The sequence below is a fragment of the Salvelinus alpinus genome, chromosome 18 (assembly GCF_045679555.1).
Source record: "Salvelinus alpinus chromosome 18, SLU_Salpinus.1, whole genome shotgun sequence".
NCBI lineage: Eukaryota > Metazoa > Chordata > Actinopteri > Salmoniformes > Salmonidae > Salvelinus > Salvelinus alpinus.
Genome location: NC_092103.1, coordinates 46,988,662 through 47,010,787, shown reverse-complemented (window position 1 = coordinate 47,010,787; position 22,126 = coordinate 46,988,662). Strand labels below are relative to the sequence as shown.

The window sequence follows — 22,126 nt, the reverse complement described above, 5'->3', positions numbered from 1 at the left end:
TGTGTGTGTGTGTGTGTGTGTGTGTGTGTGTGTGTGTGTCTGTCAAAACATGACCAGAGTCAAGTCACATTTACACAGAATTCCTCTTTATCATTTCTGAAGGCAAAAGACACATCTCTGAAATCTGCAATTTAAAAATTAAACAAAATACTACAATCATTTTATACAATGCTTAATATAGGCTGACATGCTTCTGTAACAGTATTATACATATCCTAGGAATATCATCGGTAGATTTATACTAAATTACATTCAATCAAATTAGCCTTGTTCCTTTGGGCTCCCTTCTACAGTATTTTCATTCTACCTCATTTAAGATAATTGAAAATAAGTGAATCATCTAGGACAGCATAACAACACGTAGATATAGAGAGGTTTAATATACTAGACTGACCAGCGTGGGTTAGCAATATGTAGATATATAGAGGTTTAATATACTAGACTGAACAGCGTGGGTTAACAATATGTAGATATATAGAGGTTTAATATACTAGACTGACCAGCGTGGGTTAACAATATGTAGATATATAGAGGTTTAATACACTAGACTGAACAGCGTGGGTTAACAACATGTAGATATATAGAGGTTTAATATACTAGACTGAACAGCGTGGGTTAACAACATGTAGATATATAGAGGTTTAATATACTAGACTGACCAGCGTGGGTTAGCAACATGTAGATATATAGAGGTTTAATATACTAGACTGAACAATATGTAGATATATAGAGGTTTAATACACTAGACTGAACAGCGTGGGTTAACAACATGTAGATATATAGAGGTTTAATATACTAGACTGAACAATATGTAGATATATAGAGGTTTAATATACTAGACTGACCAGTGTGGGTTAACAATATGTAGATATATAGAGGTTTAATACACTAGACTGAACAGCGTGGGTTAACAACATGTAGATATATAGAGGTTTAATATACTAGACTGAACAGCGTGGGTTAACAACATGTAGATATATAGAGGTTTAATATACTAGACTGACCAGCGTGGGTTAGCAACATGTAGATATATAGAGGTTTAATATACTAGACTGAACAATATGTAGATATATAGAGGTTTAATACACTAGACTGAACAGCGTGGGTTAACAACATGTAGATATATAGAGGTTTAATATACTAGACTGAACAATATGTAGATATATAGAGGTTTAATATACTAGACTGACCAGTGTGGGTTAACAATATGTAGATATATAGAGGTTTAATATACTAGACTGAACATCGTGGGTTAGCAATATGTAGATATATAGAGGTTTAATATACTAGACTGACCAGCGTGGGTTAACAATATGTAGATATATAGAGGTTTAATACACTAGACTGAACAGCGTGGGTTAACAACATGTAGATATATAGAGGTTTAATATACTAGACTGAACAATATGTAGATATATAGAGGTTTAATATACTAGACTGACCAGTGTGGGTTAACAATATGTAGATATATAGAGGTTTAATATACTAGACTGAACATCGTGGGTTAGCAATATGTAGATATATAGAGGTTTAATATACTAGACTGACCAGCGTGGGTTAGCAATATGTAGATATATAGAGGTTTAATACACTAGACTGAACAGCGTGGGTTAACAATATGTAGATATATAGAGGTTTAATATACTAGACTGACCAGTGTGGGTTAACAATATGTAGATATAGAGGTTTAATATACTAGACTGACCAGTGTGGGTTAACAATATGTAGATATATAGAGGTTTAATACACTAGACTGAACAGCGTGGGTTAACAATATGTAGATATATAGAGGTTTAATATACTAGACTGACCAGCGTGGGTTAACAATATGTAGATATAGAGGTTTAATATACTAGACTGACCAGCGTGGGTTAACAATATGTAGATATAGAGGTTTAATATACTAGACTGACCAGCGTGGGTTAGCAACATGCTGATTGTTGAAAACGTGCACCTTCTAAACTGTCCAAAATCAGAGTCCCTCTCTCTCCTCCACTGTAAAACACATCCTACATTATATTCCTTTAGCCTTCGTTTCTTTCTAAGCAGATACAAACAGACAAACCGCCAGCAAACATCAAATACAAAACAACAAATCCCACAATTTAGAGTAGCGTTAGCATGAAATGACAGCCTGAGACCTATACCCCTGAGAGAACCTGATAAAATGTCACCTAGCTTCCGCGTCTGTCGATGACTACATTTAGAGACAGACGGGTGACTTACCGCTTTGCCGTTGTAGTAATACATTAAAGAACCTCCAGTCATTCCTGGGATGGTGTACGCACAATACATGGTTGTATTAGTCTTTCTGCCCCACTCTTCAGTAACACTCTAACAAACTTTTATTTTTAACGCGCTGTCCCCCCTTTTTTTTCCTCACAACAATTCCTTCAGTGTCATTTTCCCATATGGCCAGGCCAAGCGTGGTGGATATGCAAAGCAGGGAGAAACCATTTCTGACGTTGGGCTACGGGAGGGGAGGAGAGACGGGAGGGGAGGAGAGAGGGGAGGGACGAGAGGGGGGAGGGACGAGAGAGGGGGGATTGACTCGATTCTCCCTCTTCATGTGGCCTTCCTTTCACTCCTCCCTTTCTCACACACTCTCTCTCTCTCTCTCTCTCTCTCTCTCTCTCTCTCACTCTTTCTCTCTCTCTCACACGCACGCGCACGCGCACACACACACACACACACACACACACACACACACACACACACACACACACACACACACACACACACACACACACACACACACACACACACACACACACACAAGCATGCACGCACGCACACACAAACACTACATCTCTCTCTCTCTCTCTCTCTCTCTCTCTCTCTCTCTCTCTCTCTCTCTCTCTCTCTCTCTCTCTCTCTCTCTCTCTGTCTCTCTCGCTCTCTCAAACACGCCGACATACTTTTATCTTTCCATAGTAAATCTGGAAGCTATAGATATCCCTGCACACATGAAGCTACGTAGATCGGCTCCTTTGAAGAGAACCAAATATGAACTTTTCACTTTTCACACAAACACTACATCTCTCTCTCTCTCTCTCTCTCTCTCTCTCTCTCTCTCTCTCTCTGTCTCTCTCTCTGTGTCTCTCTCTCTATGTCTCTCTCTCTCTCTCTCTCTCTCTCTCTCTCTCTCTGTCTCTCTCTCTCTCTCTCTCTCTCTCTCTCTCTGTCTCTCTCTCTCTCTCTCTCTCTCTCTCTCTCTCTCTCTCTCTCTCTCTCTCTCTCTCTCTCTCTCTCTCTCTCTCTCTCTCTCTCTCTCTCTGTCTCTCTCAAACACGCCGACATACTTTTTTCTTTCCATAGTAAATCTGGAAGCTATAGATATCCCTGCACACATGAAGCTACGTAGATCGGCTCCTTTGAAGAGAACCAAATATGAACTTTTCCCGTCCACAGCTTTTTTGACTACATGCTTTCATTCAACTGTTTCTGCCCCCTTTTTAACACTGTAATCTCACTTCACACTGTACCTCATATACCAGCAGCTCACTTAACAGTCTGCTCTTTGTGCCATGTTACACACACAAATGCACGCGCGCACGCACACGCACACACACACACACACACACACACACACACACACACACACATTGGTTGGGCTCTGGGTTGAGGGTTGATAGAGAGATAGAGACAGGAGACAGAGAGAGAGAGAGACAGAGAAAGACAGAGAGATAGAGAGAGGGAGGGGGGAGAAAGAAAGAGAGAGAGAGAGAGAGAGAGCGAGAGAGAGAGAGAGAGAGAGGGTAGTAGTAGTAGAGAGGGAGAGAGAGACAGAGGGGGAGAGAGGCAGAGAGAGGGGTTAGTAGTAGTATATATAGAGAGAGAGAGAGACAGAGGGAGAGAGAGACAGAGAGAGGGGTTAGTAGTAGTAGAGAGAGAGAGAGAGAGAGAGAGAGAGAGAGAGACAGAGGGAGAGAGAGACAGAGAGAGGGGTTAGTAGTAGTAGAGACGGCCATTATAGAGTTGAATACAAAACACAGTTAATAGACTCCCCGCTTTTAGCTTTAATTTGATTAAAAAGCGAGTGTCATGAAGGGAATGGTATGATGCACATCTAATAACTGGACCATCTGTCTGGTGAGCTGGCTGGCTCCCAGCATTGTGCTGTATGCAGCAGCCAGGCAGCAGCATGAGAACTTGACGAGAGAGAGAGAAGAGAGAGAGAGACAGGGAGCAAGAGAGAGAGGGGAGAGAGAGAGCGAAACAGGGAGAGAGAGAGAGAGAGAAGAGAGAGAGGGAGAGAGAGAGAGAGAGAGAGAGAGAGAGAGAGAGAGAGAGGGGGAGAGAGAGAGAGAGAGAGAGAGAGAGACAGAGAGGAAGAGAGAGAGGAAGAGAGAGAGAGAGAGAAGAGAGAGAGAGAGACTCTCTAGTCTCCATAGACTCTAACCAATTCTGGGAAAATTGGAAAACACTAAACAAACAACAACACGAAGAATTATCTATCCAAAATGGAGATGTATGGGTAAACCACTTCTCCAATCTTTTTGGCTCTATAACAAAGAATAAAGAACAAAAACATATACAGTGGGGAGAACAAGTATTTGATACACTGACGATTTTGCAGGTTTTCCTACTTACAAAGCATGTAGAGGTCTGTAATTTTTATCATAGGTACACTTCAACTATGAGAGACGGAATCTAAAACAAAAATCCAGAAAATCACATTGTATGATTTTTAAGTAATTAATTTGCATTTTATTGCATGACATAAGTATTTGATACATCAGAAAAGCAGAACTTAATATTTGGTACAGAAACCTTTGTTTGCAATTACAGAGATCATACGTTTCCTGTAGTTCTTGACTAGGTTTGCACACACTGCAGCAGGGATTTTGGCCCACTCCTCCCTACAGATCTTCTCCAGATCCTTCAGGTTTCGGGGCTGTCGCTGGGCAATACGGACTTTCAGCTCCCTCCAAAGGTTTTCTATTGGGTTCAGGTCTGGAGACTGGCTAGGCCACTCCAGGACCTTGAGATGCTTCTTACGGAGCCACTCCTTAGTTGCCATGGCTGTGTGCTTCGTGTCGTTGTCATGGTGGAAGACCCAGCCACGACCCATCTTCAATGCTCTTACTGAGGGAAGGAGGTTGTTGGCCAAGATCTCGCGATACATGGCCCCATCCATCCTCCCCTCAATACGGTGCAGTCGTCCTGTCCCCTTTGCAGAAAAGCATCCCCAAAGAATGATGTTTCCACCTCCATGCTTCACGGTTGGGATGGTGTTCTTGGGGTTGTACTCATCCTTCTATTCCTCCAAACACGGCGAGTGGAGTTTAGAGCAAAAAGCTCTATTTTTGTCTCATCAGACCACATGACCTTCTCCCATTCCTCCTCTGGATCATCCAGATGGTCATTGGCAAACTTCAGACGGGCCTGGACATGCGCTGGCTTGAGCAGGGGGACCTTGCGTGCGCTGCAGGATTTTAATCCATGACGGCGTAGTGTGTTACTAATGGTTTTCTTTGAGACTGTGGTCCCAGCTCTCTTCAGGTCATTGACCAGGTCCTGCCGTGTAGTTCTGGGCTGATCCCTCACATTCCTCATGATCATTGATGCCCCACGAGGTGAGATCTTGCATGGAGCCCCAGACCGAGGGTGATTGACCGTCATCTTGAACTTCTTACATTTTCTAATAATTGTGCCAACAGTTGTTGCCTTCTCACCAAGCTGCTTGCCTATTGTCCTGTAGCCCATCCCAGCCTTGTACAGGTCTACAATTTATCCCTGATGTCCTTACACAGCTCTCTGGTCTTGGCCATTGTGGAGAGGTTGGAGTCTGTTTGATTGAGTGTGTGGACAGGTGTCTTTTATACAGGTAACGAGTTCAAACAGGTGCAGTTAATACAGGTAATGAGTGGAGAACAGGAGGGCTTCTTAAAGAAAAACTAACAGGTCTGTGAGAGCCGGAATTCTTACTGGTTGGTAGGTGATCAAATACTTATGTCATGCAATAAAATGCAAATTAATTACTTAAAAATCATACAATGTGATTTTCTGGATTTTTGTTTTAGATTCCGTCTCTCACAGTTGAAGTGTACCTATGATAAAAATGACAGACCTCTACATGCTTTGTAAGTAGGAAAACCTGCAAAATCGGCAGTGTATCAAATACTTGTTCTCCCCACTGTACATGATCAAATACAAATCCTAGAATCAACTATTAAAGTCTACCAGAACCCATTGGATTCTCCAATTACCTTGAATGAGTTACAGGACAAAATAAAAACCCTCAAACCCAAAAAGGCCTGTGGTGTTGATGGTATCCTTAATGAAATGATCAAATATACAGACAACAAATTCCAATTGGCTATACTAAAACTCTTTAACATCGTCCTTAGCTCTGGCATCTTCCCCAATATTTGGAACCAAGGACTGATCACCCCAATCCACAAAAGTGGAGACAAATTTGACCCCAATAACTACCGTGGAATATGCGTCAACAGTAACCTTGGGAAAATACTCTGCATTATCATTAACAGCAGACTCGTACATTTCCTCAATGAAAACAATGTACTGAGCAAATGTCAAATTGGCTTTTTACCAAATTACCGTACAACAGACCATGTATTCACCCTACACACCCTAATTGACAACCAAACAAACCAAAACAAAGGCAAAGTCTTCTCATGCTTTGTTGATTTCAAAAAAGCCTTCGACTCAATTTGGCATGAGGGTCTGCTATACAAATTGATGGAAAGTGGTGTTGGGGGTAAAACATACGACATTATAAAATCCATGTACACAAACAACAAGTGTGCGGTTAAAATTGGCAAAAAACACACACATTTCTTCACACAGGGTCGTGGGGTGAGACAGGGATGCAGCTTAAGCCCCACCCTCTTCAACATATATATCAACGAATTGGCGCGGGCACTAGAACAGTCTGCAGCACCCGGTCTCACCCTACTAGAATCCGAAGTCAAATGTCTACTGTTTGCTGATGATCTGGTGCTTCTGTCACCAACCAAGGAGGGCCTACAGCAGCACCTAGATCTTCTGCACAGATTCTGTCAAACCTGGGCCCTGACAGTAAATCTCAGTAAGACCAAAATAATGGTGTTCCAAAAAAGGTCCAGTCGCCAGGACCACAAATTCCATCTAGACACCGTTGCCCTAGAGCACACAAAAAACTATACATACCTCGGCCTAAACATCAGCACCACAGGTAACTTCCACAAAGCTGTGAACGATCTGAGAGACAAGGCAAGAAGGGCCTTCTATGCCATCAAAAGGAACATAAATTTCAACATACCAATTAGGATCTGGCTAAAAATACTTGAATCAGTCATAGAGCCCATTGCCCTTTATGGTTGTGAGGTCTGGGGTCCGCTCACCAACCAAGATTTCACAAAATGGGACAAACACCAAATTGAGACTCTGCATGCAGAATTCTGCAAAAATATCCTCCGTGTACAACGTAGAACACCAAATAATGCATGCAGAGCAGAATTAGGCCGATACCCACTAATTATCAAAATCCAGAAAAGAGCCGTTAAATTCTACAACCACCTAAAAGGAAGCGATTCCCAAACCTTCCATAACAAAGCCATCACCTACAGAGAGATGAACCTGGAGAAGAGTCCCCTAAGCAAGCTGGTCCTAGGGCTCTGTTCACAAACACAAACACACCCCACAGAGCCCCAGGACAACAGCACAATTAGACCCAACCAAATCATGAGAAAACAAAAAGATAATTACTTGACACATTGGAAAGAATTAACAAAAAAACAGAGCAAACTAGAATGCTATTTGGCCCTAAACAGAGAGTACACAGTGGCAGAATACCTGACCACTGTGACTGACCCAAACTTAAGGAAAGCTTTGACTATGTACAGACTCAGTGAGCATAGCCTTGCTATTGAGAAAGGCCGCCGTAGGCAGACATGGCTCTCAAGAGAAGACAGGCTATGTGCACACTGCCCACAAAATGAGGTGGAAACTGAGCTGCACTTCCTAACCTCCTGCCCAATGTATGACCATATTAGAGAGACATATTTCCCTCAGATTACACAGATCCACAAAGAATTCGAAAACAAATCCAATTTTGATAAACTCCCATATCTACTGGGTGAAATTCCACAGTGTGCCATCACAGCAGCAAGATTTGTGACCTGTTGCCACAAGAAAAGGGCAACCAGTGAAGAACAAACACCACTGTAAATACAACCCATATTTATGTTTATTTATTTTAACTTGTGTGCTTTAACCATTTGTACATTGTTACAACACTGCATATATATAATATGACATTTGTAATGTCTTTATTGTTTTGAAACGTCTGTATGTGTAATGTTTACTGTTCATTTTTATTGTTTATTTGACTTTTGTATATTACCTACCTCACTTGCTTTGGCAATGTTAACACATGTTTCCCATGCCAATAAAGCCCCTTGAATTGAATTGAATTGAGAGAGAGACAGACAGAGAGGAAGAGAGAGAGGGAGGGAGAGAGAGAGAGAGAGGAAGAGAGAGAGAGAGAGGAAGAGAGAGAGAGAGAGAGAGAGAGAGAGAGAGAGAGAGAGAGAGAGAGAGAGAGAGAGAGAGAGAGAGAGAGAGAGAGAGAGAGAGAGAGACAGAGAGGAAGAGAGGAAGAGAGAGAGGGAGGGAGAGAGAGAGAGAGGAAGCGAGAGAGAGATGAAGAGAGAGAGAGAGAGAGAGAGAGAGACAGAGAGAGAGAGAGACAGACAGAGAGGAAGAGAGGAAGAGAGAGAGGGAGGGAGAGAGAGAGAGAGAGGAAGAGAGAGAGAGAGGAAGAGAGAGGAAGAGAGAGAGAGAGAGAGAGAGAGAGAGAGAGAGAGAGAGAGAGAGAGAGAGAGAGAGAGAGAGAGAGAGAGAGAGAGAGAGAGAGAGAGAGAGAGAGAGAGAGAGAGAGAGAGAGAGAGAGAGAGAGAGACAGAGAGAGAGGAAGAGAGAGAGGAAGAGAGAGAGAGAGAGGGGGGAGGGAGAGAGAGAGAGAGACAGAGAGGAAGAGAGAGAGGAAGAGAGAGAGAGAGAGAGGGGAGAGAGAGAGAGAGAGAGAGAGAGAGAGAGAGAGAGAGAGAGAGAGAGAGAGAGAGAGAGAGAGAGAGAGAGAGAGAGAGAGAGAGAGAGAGAGAGAGAGAGAGACAGACTACTGCTGCTTTCTAGCCGCTTGGTCAACAACCATTGTGAGAAAAAACTAAGATATATAAATAAATTATTTGTATAAAATCTAAAGGGAACAGCATGAGAAGAGAGGAGCCAAGGAGAAGTCCCGACAGGCTGCACCTGCGCACAGGGCAGGCAGAAAGTTGGTTGGGAGGTGATCGATGACGAGACAATGTTAGGAGCTTCACAGAGCCTCTCTCTTCACTCAGTCAAAACCCTCACAGATCAACACAGCCTTCAGAAGCAGAACACCAGCTACAGCCTCAGCCCCAGCTACAGCCTCAGCCCCAGCTACAGCCTCAGCCCTGCACACTCTCTATGGCACCACCACAGTACAACTTGGAACCACCACAATATAACTTAAAACCACCACAATAGAACTTGGAACCAATATAACACAACTTGGAACCACTATAATATAACTTGGAACCACTAGAATAGAACTTGGAACCACCACAATAGAACTTGGAACCAATATAACACAACTTGGAACCACTTAAATATAACTTGGAACCAGCATAACAGAACTTGGAACCACTTAAATAGAACTAGGAACCACCATAATAGAACTTGGAACCAGCATAACATAACTTGGAACCACTTAAATAGAACTTGGAACCACTATAGAACTTGGAACCACTTAAATAGAACTTGGAACCACTATAGAACTTGGAACCACTTAAATAGAACTTGGAACCACCATAATAGAACTTGGAACCAGCATAACATAACTTGGAACCACTTAAATAGAACTTGGAACCACTATAGAACTTGGAACCACCATAATAGAACTTGGAACCAGCATAACATAACTTGGAACCACTTAAATAGAACTTGGAACCAGCATAACATAACTTGGAACCACTTAAATAGAACTTGGAATCACTATAGAACTTGGAACCACTTAAATAGAACTTGGAACCACCATAATAGAACTTGGAACCAGCATAACATAACTTGGAACCACTTAAATAGAACTTGGAACCACTATAGAACTTGGAACCACTTAAATATAACTTGGAACCAGCATAACATAACTTGGAACCACTTAAATAGAACTTGGAACCACTATAGAACTTGGAACCACTTAAATAGAACTTGGAACCAGCATAACATAACTTGGAACCACTTAAATAGAACTTGGAACCACTATAGAACTTGGAACCACTTAAAGAGAACTTGGAACCACCATAATATAACTTGGAACCAGCATAACATAACTTGGAACCACTTAAATAGAACTTGGAACCACTATAGAACTTGGAACCACTTAAATAGAACTTGGAACCACTATAGAACTTGGAACCACTTAAATAGAACTTGGAACCACCATACTAGAACTTGGAACCAGCATAACATAACTTGTTATGCATAACTCGATGGCCCTGAACGAACTTTATCTGACTCTTTGTAAACTGGAAACCACACACCCTGAGGCTGCATTCATCGTAGCTGGGGATTTTAACAAGGCTAATCTAAAAACAAAACTCCCTAAATTCTATCAGCATATCGATTGTGCTACCAGGGCTGGAAAAACACTAGACCATTGTTATACTAATTTCCGCGACGCTTATAAGGCCCTCCCCCGCCCCCCTTTCGGAAAAGCTGACCACGACTCCATTTTGTTGATTCCAGCCTACAAACAAAAACTCAAACAACAAGCTCCCGCGCTCAGGTCTGTTCAACGCTGGTCCGACCAATCTGAATCCACGCTTCAAGACTGCTTCGATCACGCGGATTGGAATATGTTCCGCATCGCGTCCAACAACAATATTGACGAATATGCTGATTCGGTGAGCGAGTTCATTAGGAAGTGCATTGACGATGTCGTACCCACAGCAACGATAAAAACATTCCCAAACCAGAAACCGTGGATTGACGGCAGCATTCGCGTGAAACTGAAAGCGCGAACCACTGCTTTTAACCAGGGCAAGGTGACCGGAAGCATGACCGAATACAAACAGTGTAGCTATTCTCTCCGCAAGGCAATCAAACAGGCTAAGTCTCAGTACAGAGACAAAATCGAGTCGAAATTCAACAGCTCAGACACAAGAGGTATGTGGCAGGGTCTACAGTCAATCACGGATTACAAAAAGAAAACCAGCCCCGTCGAGGACCAGGATGTCTTGCTCCCAGACAGGCTAAACAACTTTTTTGCCCGCTTTGAGGACAATACAGTGCCACTGACACGGCCCCCTACCAAAACCTGCGGGCTCTCCTTCACTGCAGCCGAGGTGAGTAAAACATTTAAACGTGTTAACCCTCGCAAGGCTGCAGGCCCAGACGGCATTCCCAGCCGCGTCCTCAGAGCATGCGCAGACCAGCTGGCTGGTGTGTTTACGGACATATTCAATCAATCCTTATCCCAGTCTGCTGTTCCCACATGCTTCAAGAGGGCCACCATTGTTCCTGTTCCCAAGAAAGCTAAGGTAACTGAGCTAAACGACTACCGCCCCGTAGCACTCACTTCCGTCATCATGAAGTGCTTTGAGAGACTAGTCAAGGACCATATCACCTCCACCCTACCGGACACCCTAGACCCACTCCAATTTGCTTACCGACCCAATAGGTCCACAGACGACGCAATCGCAACCACACTGCACACTGCCCTAACCCATCTGGACAAGAGGAATACCCATGTGAGAATGCTGTTCATCGATTACAGCTCAGCATTTAACACCATAGTACCCTCCAAACTCGTCATCAAGCTCGAGACCCTGGGTCTCGACCCCGCCCTGTGCAACTGGGTCCTGGACTTCCTGACGGGCCGCCCCCAGGTGGTGAGGGTAGGTAACAACATCTCCACCCCGCTGATCCTCAACACTGGGGCCCCACAAGGGTGCGTTCTGAGCCCTCTCCTGTACTCCCTGTTCACCCACGACTGCGTGGCCATGCACGCCTCCAACTCAATCATCAAGTTTGCGGATGACACTACAGTGGTAGGCTTGATCACCAACAACGACGAGACGGCCTACAGGGAGGAGGTGAGGGCCCTCGGAGTGTGGTGTCAGGAAAATAACCTCATACTCAACGTCAACAAAACAAAGGAGATGATTGTGGACTTCAGGAAACAGCAGAGGGAGCACCCCCCTATCCACATCGACGGGTCAGTAGTGGAGAAGGTGGAAAGTTTTAAGTTCCTCGGTGTACACATCACGGACAAACTGAACTGGTCCACCCACACAGACAGCGTTGTGAAGAAGGCGCAGCAGCGCCTCTTCAACCTCAGGAGGCTGAAGAAATTCGGCTTGTCACCAAAAGCACTCACAAACTTCTACAGATGCACAATCGAGAGCATCCTGTCGGGCTGTATCACCGCCTGGTACGGCAACTGCTCCGCCCACAACCGTAAGGCTCTCCAGAGGGTAGTGAGGTCTGCAGAACGCATCACCAGGGGCAAACTACCTGCCCTCCAGGACACCTACACCACCCGATGTCACAGGAAGGCCATAAAGATCATCAAGGACAACAACCACCCAAGCCACTGCCTGTTCACCCCGCTATCATCCAGAAGGCGAGGTCAGTACAGGTGCATCAAAGCAGGGACCGAGAGACTGAAAAACAGCTTCTATCTCAAGGCCATCAGACTGTTAAACAGCCACCACTAACATTTAGCGGCCGCTGCCAACATACTGACCCAACTCCAGCCACTTTAAAAATGGGAATTGATGGAAATTATGTAAAAATGTACCACTAGCCACTTTAAGCAATGCCACTTAATACAATGTTTACATACCCTACATTACCCATCTCATATGTATATATACTGTACTCTATATCATCTACTGCATCTTGCCATCTTTATGCAATACATGTACCACTAGCCACTTTAAACTATGCCACTTATGTTTACATACCCTACAGTACTCATCTCATATGTATATACCGTACTCTATACCATCTACTGCATCTGCCATGCCGTTCTGTACCACCACTCATTCATATATCTTTATGTACATATTCTTTATCCCTTTACACTTGTGTGTGTGTGTAAGGTAGTAGTGTGGAATTGTTAGGTTAGATTACTGTTGGTTATTACTGCATTGTCGGAACTAGAAGCACAAGCATTTCGCTACACTCGCATTAACATCTGCTAACCATGTGTATGTGACTAATAAAATTTGATTTGATTTGATTTGATTTGGAACCACTTAAATAGAACTTGGAACCACTATAGAACTTGGAACCACTTAAATAGAACTTGGAACCAGCATAACATAACTTGGAACCACTTAAATAGAACTTGGAACCACTATAGAACTTGGAACCACTTAAATAGAACTTGGAACCACTATAGAACTTGGAACCACTTAAATAGAACTTGGAACCACTATAGAACTTGGAACCACTTAAATCGAACTTGGAACCACTATAGAACTTGGAACCACTTAAATAGAACTTGGAACCACTATAGAACTTGGAACCACTTAAAGAGAACTTGGAACCACCATAATAGAACTTGGAACCAGCATAACATAACTTGGAACCACTTAAATAGAACTTGGAACCACTATAGAACTTGGAACCACTTAAATAGAACTTGGAACCACTATAGAACTTGGAACCACTTAAAGAGAACTTGGAACCACCATAATAGAACTTGGAACCAGCATAACATAACTTGGAACCACTTAAATAGAACTTGGAACCACTATAGAACTTGGAACCACTTAAATAGAACTTGGAACCACTATAGAACTTGGAACCACTTAAATAGAACTTGGAACCACCATAATAGAACTTGGAACCAGCATAACATAACTTGGAACCACTTAAATAGAACTTGGAACCACTATAGAACTTGGAACCACTTAAATAGAACTTGGAACCAGCATAACATAACTTGGAACCACTTAAATAGAACTTGGAACATCTTATATAGAACTTGGAACCACTTAAATAGAACTTGGAACCAGCATAACATAACTTGGAACCACTTAAATAGAACTTGGAACCACTATAGAACTTGGAACCACTTAAATAGAACTTGGAACCACTATAGAACTTGGAACATCTTATATAGAACTTGGAACCACTATAGAACTTGGAACCACTTAAATAGAACTTGGAACCACTATAGAACTTGGAACCACTTAAATAGAACTTGGAACCACTATAGAACTTGGAACCACTTAAATAGAACTTGGAACCACTATAGAACTTGGAACCACTTAAATAGAACTTGGAACCACTATAATAGAACTTGGACCCACTATAATAGAACTTGGAACCACTATAGAACTTGGAACCAGTTAAATAGAACTTGGAACCACTATAATAGAACTTGGAACCACTATAATAGAACTTGGAACCACCATAATGGAATTGCACTCTACCACCTTTAGACGGTTGAACTACGGACACGGTGGAAAGATGCAAAAGATACATTCTACAGAAGAAGATTATAGGCCCAGATATATAACTAGAGACTAAACATAAACCCCAGTTTTAAACAACACGATGCAGTAATATTAGAGAACAAAACACAGATAAAGGCTGAACACACAGATTTGGCACCTGATTCTACCTCATTTCAACATACCTGGGTATAGTGTCACACATTAATACAGCATATCTAAATAGTAGCGATGGTTGTGTTGTGTTGGGGGAGTGAGGGTAGGAGATGGTAGTGATGGTTGTGTTGGGGGGAGTGAGGGTAGGAGATAGTAGTGATGGGTGTGTTGTGTTGGGGGAGTGAGGGTAGGAGATAGTAGTGATGGTTGTGTTGGGGGGAGTGAGGGTAGGAGATAGTAGTGATGGGTGTGTTGTGTTGGGGGAGTGAGGGTAGGAGATAGTAGTGATGGGTGTGTTGGGGGGAGTGAGGGTAGGAGATAGTAGTGATGGGTGTGTTGTGTTGGGGGAGTGAGGGTAGGAGATAGTAGTGATGGGTGTGTTGTGTTGGGGGAGTGAGGGTAGGAGATAGTAGTGATGGGTGTGTTGTGTTGGGGGAGTGAGGGTAGGAGATAGTAGTGATGGGTGTGTTGTGTTGGGGGAGTGAGGGTAGGAGATAGTAGTGATGGTTGTGTTGGGGGGAGTGAGGGTAGGAGATAGTAGTGATGGGTGTGTTGTGTTGGGGGAGTGAGGGTAGGAGATAGTAGTGATGGTTGTGTTGGGGGGAGTGAGGGTAGGAGATAGTAGTGATGGTTGTGTTGGGGGGAGTGAGGGTAGGAGATAGTAGTGATGGGTGTGTTGGGGGAGTGAGGGTAGGAGATAGTAGTGATGGTTGTGTTGGGGGGAGTGAGGGTAGGAGATAGTAGTGATGGGTGTGTTGGGGAGTGAGGGTAGGAGATAGTAGTGATGGGTGTGTCGGGGAATGAGGGTAGGAGATGGTAGTGATGGGTGTGTTGTGTTGGGGGGAGTGAGGGTAGGAGATAGTAGTGATGGTTCTGTTGGGGGAGTGAGGGTAGGAGATAGTAGTGATGGGTGTGTTGTGTTGGGGGGAGTGAGGGTAGGAGATAGTAGTGATGGGTGTGTTGTGTTGGGGGGAGTGAGGGTAGGATACAGTAGTGATGGTTGTGTTGGGGGAGTGAGGGTAGGATATAGTAGTGATGGTTGTGTTGGGGGAGTATACGGAGGGTAGTCGGACGGTTCTTTTGGCGAGCCCGTGTAAATGGGACAGCACGGATTTGTGTCTCTCTACACTGGATTTAACAAGTGATGTGTGAGCGCTTGCCAAAACGCATACAGGATACAGGTAGACCGGTGGGTAGTATGGATACAGGTAGACTAGTGGGTAGTATGGGTACAGGTACACTAGTGGGTAGTATGGGTACAGGTAGACCGGTGGGTAGTATGGGTACAGGTAGACCGGTGGGTAGTATGGGTACAGGTAGACTAGTGGGTAGTATGGGTACAGGTAGACCGGTGGGTAGTATGGGTACAGGTAGACCGGTGGGTAGTATGGGTACAGGTAGACCGGTGGGTAGTATGGGTACAGGTAGACCAGTGGGTAGTATGGGTACAGGTAGACCAGTGGGTAGTATGGGTACAGGTAGACTAGTGGGTAGTATGGGTACAGGTAGACCGGTGGGTAGTATGGGTACAGGTAGACTAGTAGGTAGTATGGATACAGGTAGACTAGTGGGTAGTATGGGTACAGGTAGACCAGTGGGTAGTATGGGTACAGGTAGACCGGTGGGTAGTATGGGTACAGGTAGACCGGTGGGTAGTATGGGTACAGGTAGACCGGTGGGTAGTATGGGTACAGGTAGACCGGTGGGTAGTATGGGTACAGGTAGACTAGTGAGTAGTATGGGTACAGGTAGACCAGTGGGTAGTATGGGTACAGGTAGACTAGTGGGTAGTATAGGTACAGGTAGACCAGTGGGTAGTATGGGTACAGGTAGACCGGTGGGTAGTATGGGTACAGGTAGACTAGTGGGTAGTATTGGTACAGGTAGACCGGTGGGTAGTATGGGTACAGGTAGACTTGTGGGTAGTATGGGTACAGGTAGACCAGTGGGTAGTATGGGTACAGGTAGACCAGTGGGTAGTATGGGTACAGGTAGACCAGTGGGTAGTATGGGTACAGGTAGACTAGTGGGTAGTATGGGTACAGGTAGACCGGTGGGTAGTATGGGTACAGGTAGACCAGTGGGTAGTATGGGTACAGGTAGACTAGTGGGTAGTATGGGTACAGGTAGACCGGTGGGTAGTATGGGTACAGGTAGACCGGTGGGTAGTATGGGTACAGGTAGACTAGTGGGTAGTATGGGTACAGGTAGACCGGTGGGTAGTATGGGTACAGGTAGACCGGTGGGTAGTATGGGTACAGGTAGACCGGTGGGTAGTATGGGTACAGGTAGACCAGTGGGTAGTATGGGTACAGGTAGACCGGTGGGTAGTATGGGTACAGGTAGACCGGTGGGTAGTATGGGTACAGGTAGACCAGTGGGTAGTATGGGTACAGGTAGACCAGAGTGTAGTATGGGTACAGGTAGACCGGTAGGTAGTATGGGTACAGGTAGACCGGTGGGTAGTATGGGTACAGGTAGACTAGTGGGTAGTATGGGTAAAGGTAGACTAGTGGGTAGTATGGGTACAGGTAGACCAGTGGGTATTATGGGTACAGGTAGACAAGTGGGTAGTATGGGTACAGGTAGACCGGTGGGTAGTATGGGTACAGGTAGACTGGTGGGTAGTATGGGTACAGGTAGACCAGTGGGTAGTATGGGTACAGGTAGACTAGTGGGTAGTATGGGTACAGGTAGACCGGTGGGTAGTATGGGTACAGGTAGACCGGTGGGTAGTATGGGTACAGGTAGACCGGTGGGTAGTATGGGTACAGGTAGACCAGTGGGTAGTATGGGTACAGGTAGACCGGTGGGTAGTATGGGTACAGGTAGACCGGTGGGTAGTATGGGTACAGGTAGACCAGTGGGTAGTATGGGTACAGGTAGACCAGAGTGTAGTATGGGTACAGGTAGACCGGTAGGTAGTATGGGTACAGGTAGACCGGTGGGTAGTATGGGTACAGGTAGACTAGTGGGTAGTATGGGTAAAGGTAGACTAGTGGGTAGTATGGGTACAGGTAGACCAGTGGGTAGTATGGGTACAGGTAGACAAGTGGGTAGTATGGGTACAGGTAGACCGGTGGGTAGTATGGGTACAGGTAGACCGGTGGGTAGTATGGGTACAGGTAGACCGGTGGGTAGTATGGGTACAGGTACACGGTGGGTAGTATGGGTACAGGTAGACTAGTGGGTAGTATGGGTACAGGTAGACCGGTGGGTAGTATGGGTACAGGTAGACCGGTGGGTAGTATGGGTACAGGTAGACTAGTGGGTAGTATGGGTACAGGCAGACCGGTGGGTAGTATGGATACAGGTAGACTAGTGGGAGAAAACGTTACCCAGTAATTTGGGATTTTTTTCAGATTCAGCATTTTAGCTCAATCACTCGTACTTATTCATCTGTTTGTTTGCTTAATATTGTTAGAGGGCTGGAGAGAAGAGGAGAAAGGGATGAGGGGAGAGGATGCGAGAAGGAAGAGAGGCGGAAAGGGAAGAAGAGGAGAGGAAAGGAGGGGAGTGGAGAGGAAAGGAGAGGAGGGGAGAGGCGAGGAGGGGAGGGGAGAGGAGAAGAGAGGAGAGGAGGGGAGTGGGCCGTTCTGTCTCTGTTTGGTCCCCTCTCTCTGTTTGGTCTCTCTCTCTCTCTCTCTCTCTCTCTCTCCCTCCCTCTCTCACTATCTCTCTCTCTCTCTCTCTCTCTCTCTCTCTCTCTCTCTCTCTCTCTCTCTCTCTCTCTCTCTCTCTCTCTCTCTCTCTCTCTCTCTCTCTCTCTCTCTCTCTCTCTCTCTCCCTCTCCCAGGGTTTAGTCCCCGCGTTAGTCCTCCTGAGATTAGAGTAAACACTACTTGAATTATAGTCACACATTTCATTCTGATTTCATGCTTGGTGGATTTTTGACTCATTAGAAGTATGATTCGTCAATCTGGCAGGATTCATCTTTTGAACCTTTTCTCTCTCTCTCTCTGTAAATTGAGGGGACTTAGAGGTTGGGCCAGCGAAGGCCATCTCTTTAACCCTCTCTTTTAAAACAACCCTCTTCACACTCAGGTATTCCGCTCTCACATTTACTATTTCTTTTGGAAACTATTTCCTTTTCTATACATGCAACGTTGAAATAATCTTTGAGGTTATGTAAAGTATATGTGAGAATGTGAGATACAGTGCCTTCGGGAATGTATTCAGACCCCATGACTTTTTCAACAATTTGTTATGTTACAGCCTTATTCTAAAATTGATTAAATATAATAAAAATCCTTATCAATCTACACACACTACACCATAATGACAAAGCAAAAATAGTTTTTTAGAAATTGTTGAAATTAATAAAGATATATAAAAAACTATAATACCTTATTTACATAACTATTCAGACCCTTTGCTATGAGACTTGAAATTGAGCTCAGGTGCATCCTGTATTCATTGATCATCCATGACATGTTTCTACAACTTGATTTGAGACCACCTGTGGTAAATTCAATTGATTGGACATGATTTGGAAAGGCACACACCTGTCTATGTAAGGTCACACAGTTGACAGTGCATGTCAGAGCAAAAACCAAGCCATGAGGTCGAAGGAATTGTCCGTGGAGCTCTGAGACAGGATTGTGTCGAGGCACAGATCTGGGGAAGGGTGCCAAAACATTTCTGCAGCATTGAAGGTCTCCAAGAACACAGTGGCCTCCATCATTCTAAAATGGAAGAAGTTTGGAAGCACCAAGCCTTCTGGACAAGTCTCTGAAATTCCTTGAGTGGCCCAGCCAAAGCCCGGACTTGAACCCGATCGAACATCTCTGGAGAGACCTGAAAATAGCTGTGCAGTGACGCTCCCCATCCAACCTGACAGAGCTTGAAAGGATCTGCAGAGAACGCACACACACATTCCTATTCACACACACACACACGCACTCGCACGCACACACACGCACACACACACACACACACGCACTCGCACGCACACGCACGCACACACACACACACCCACACACACACACACACACACTCACACTCACACACACACTCCAGCACCACTTCCAGAGAGAGCCAGCACCAGGGCCAGAGAGAGCCAGCACCAGGACCAGAGAGAGCCAGCACCAGGGCCAGAGAGAGCCAGCACCAGGGCCAGAGAGAGCCAGCACCAGGGCCAGAGAGGGCCAGCACCAGGGCAAGAGAGGGCCAGCACCAGGACCAGAGAGGGCCAGCACCAGGATCAGAGAGAGCCAGCACCAGGGCCAGAGAGAGCCAGCACCAGGGCCAGAGAGGGCCAGCACCAGGACCAGAGAGAGCCAGCACCAGGGCCAGAGAGAGCCAGCACCAGGACCAGAGAGAGCCAGCACCAGGGCCAGAGAGAGCCAGCACCAGGGCAAGAGAGGGCCAGCACCAGGACCAGAGAGGGCCAGCACCAGGACCAGAGAGGGCCAGCACCAGGACCAGAGAGAGCCAGCACCAGGGCCAGAGAGAGCCAGCACCAGGGCCAGAGAGAGCCAGCACCAGGACCAGAGAGAGCCAGCACCAGGGCCAGAGAGAATACATCATGTGCACACACACACACACACACACACACACACACACACACACACACACACACACACACACACACACACACACACACACACACACACACACACACACACACACACACATGTGCACACACACACACACACACACACACACACACACACACACACACACACACACACACACACACACACACACACACACACACACACACACACACACACACACACACACACACACACACACACACACACACACACACACCCCCTCCGGAGCTTAAACGGACTCCAACAGCTGAGGATTATGGTCCTACTGCTTCCTGTATGTCTGTCTTCAAACATCCTCTCACCATAGCAACACCCCACTGGACACCATTACACAGCTGCCTCTCTGCCAGCTCAAAACAGACCATTTCACTACTATGCCCACACACACATGTTCATGCCACCACACACACGCACACACACGCACGCACACACGCACACACACACACGTGCACGTACGAATAAATACGCACACACACACACTCATCTCACACACACAGAGACTAAGAGTTTACGTCAAAGAGGAAGTAGAAGTAGATAAAGCTGTCTGAAGAATTCTAATTCAGCTTACACTTCATTGTGTTCCAAGCTGGTATTATTCAATAACTGGGTGTAAACTCGATACGTCAACCGGGTGAGAATGTACTTAGAAAATTAACATGTTCTGTAATATGACAAGACAAGGTGATACAGCTTTTGAAAATGAATGACACAAAGACAATGTCATGACTGTCATGTGAGGATCACAATGGGTCAGATCAGCTTGGCAATGGTTGACAATAACCAGACCCTTCTCTCACCCACAGAAGAGGGGAGGAGGGAGCCGGTGGGAGGTTGACAGCTCACACACCCTCTCGTAAATTACAGACGAGGACTCTCTCTTTTTCCCCTCCAGTAAAATCTACCAAGGAATGGTCTTTGTTAACAGACTTTTTCCCGACGAAACTCAAACACGTTCAAAAAAGCGAATACTGGAGCAATATTTCTAACATAAGAACGTGGAGAATGGTCAGAGATGAGCTATAGAAAAAGTATATGTTATATTGATTTTATTTTGTGATGTCATTAGAAAGGTTATGGAGGAAATACTGTAACTTGTAAAAGGTATGAAGTCTCCATCCTTAACGTTGCATACGAAACCTTGAAAAAACGATGAAAGTATTTTTGTTAAGATTGGAATGTGATTTTAGGAGGTAAAAGAGAATCTATCGCCTATAAACTGTGCATAAGTAAGTAGCCACGCCCTGAGTGAGGTCAGAGAGCGTGTCAGATTGATGGAACCGTCCCCTTCGGCCAGAGTGCATAAATAGGCTTGGTAAGGAAATTAACATCAAACCAGGAAACGTGAAGCGGAAGCTACACGTTTGAAATGATTGGACCTTTAAACCTCAACACGAGGTAAAGAAAATACTTCACCTCCCAGACTAGAACAGAAAGACGGCGAGACTGCAGCTCATGTCCAAAGTCGCCCGGATCCTGACAATCAACACGCGGAGGAAGAGACGAGAAGACCACTGGTACAGCTGATTAGCTGTCTTGAGTCAAATATCTAGAAAAGCGCACCATCCTACTTTTCTTCTCAAATAACAGTAGTACGCTACTCTCATCACCCCACTGGAACCATCGGCACGGCTGGCTAGCCAAATGGGCGATAGTTCGTGTGCAAACTATATGATTGCTGTAAGAATAGTTCTGAAATTTACCGACGATCTGTGTTTTTTTTCTCTCCCTCTCTATGTCATTGTGTAACAAGCCACCATATTGTGAAAGTCCGCTAGGGACCTTTGTCTCATGTATTAAGTCTGTATGTTATCCTATTATTATTTAGTTAGCCAGTAAATAAATAATTAAACCAATTTTGTGTAGTACTGAATCATGAGTGAGGCTGGGGTTTCTGCAGATCCAAGGAGGTTACGA

General features: G+C 44.9%; 1 protein-coding gene across 13 annotated transcripts in view; it reads right to left on the bottom strand.

Annotated features, from left to right (window-relative positions):
• Window positions 1-22,126, bottom strand: part of LOC139544418 (transcription factor 4-like) — a 464,635-nt gene that overhangs the window by 167,580 nt on the left and 274,929 nt on the right. Inside the window, exon 1 of one of the 13 annotated variants that reach the window (XM_071351486.1) lies at window positions 2,227-2,447. The exons of the other annotated variants lie outside the window; for them this stretch is intronic. Coding sequence (XP_071207587.1) covers window positions 2,227-2,295 — 69 coding nt within the window. The 5' untranslated portion in view covers window positions 2,296-2,447. Of the gene's footprint in view, window positions 1-2,226; window positions 2,448-22,126 lie in introns of those variants that run through there. 13 annotated transcript variants of the gene reach the window in all.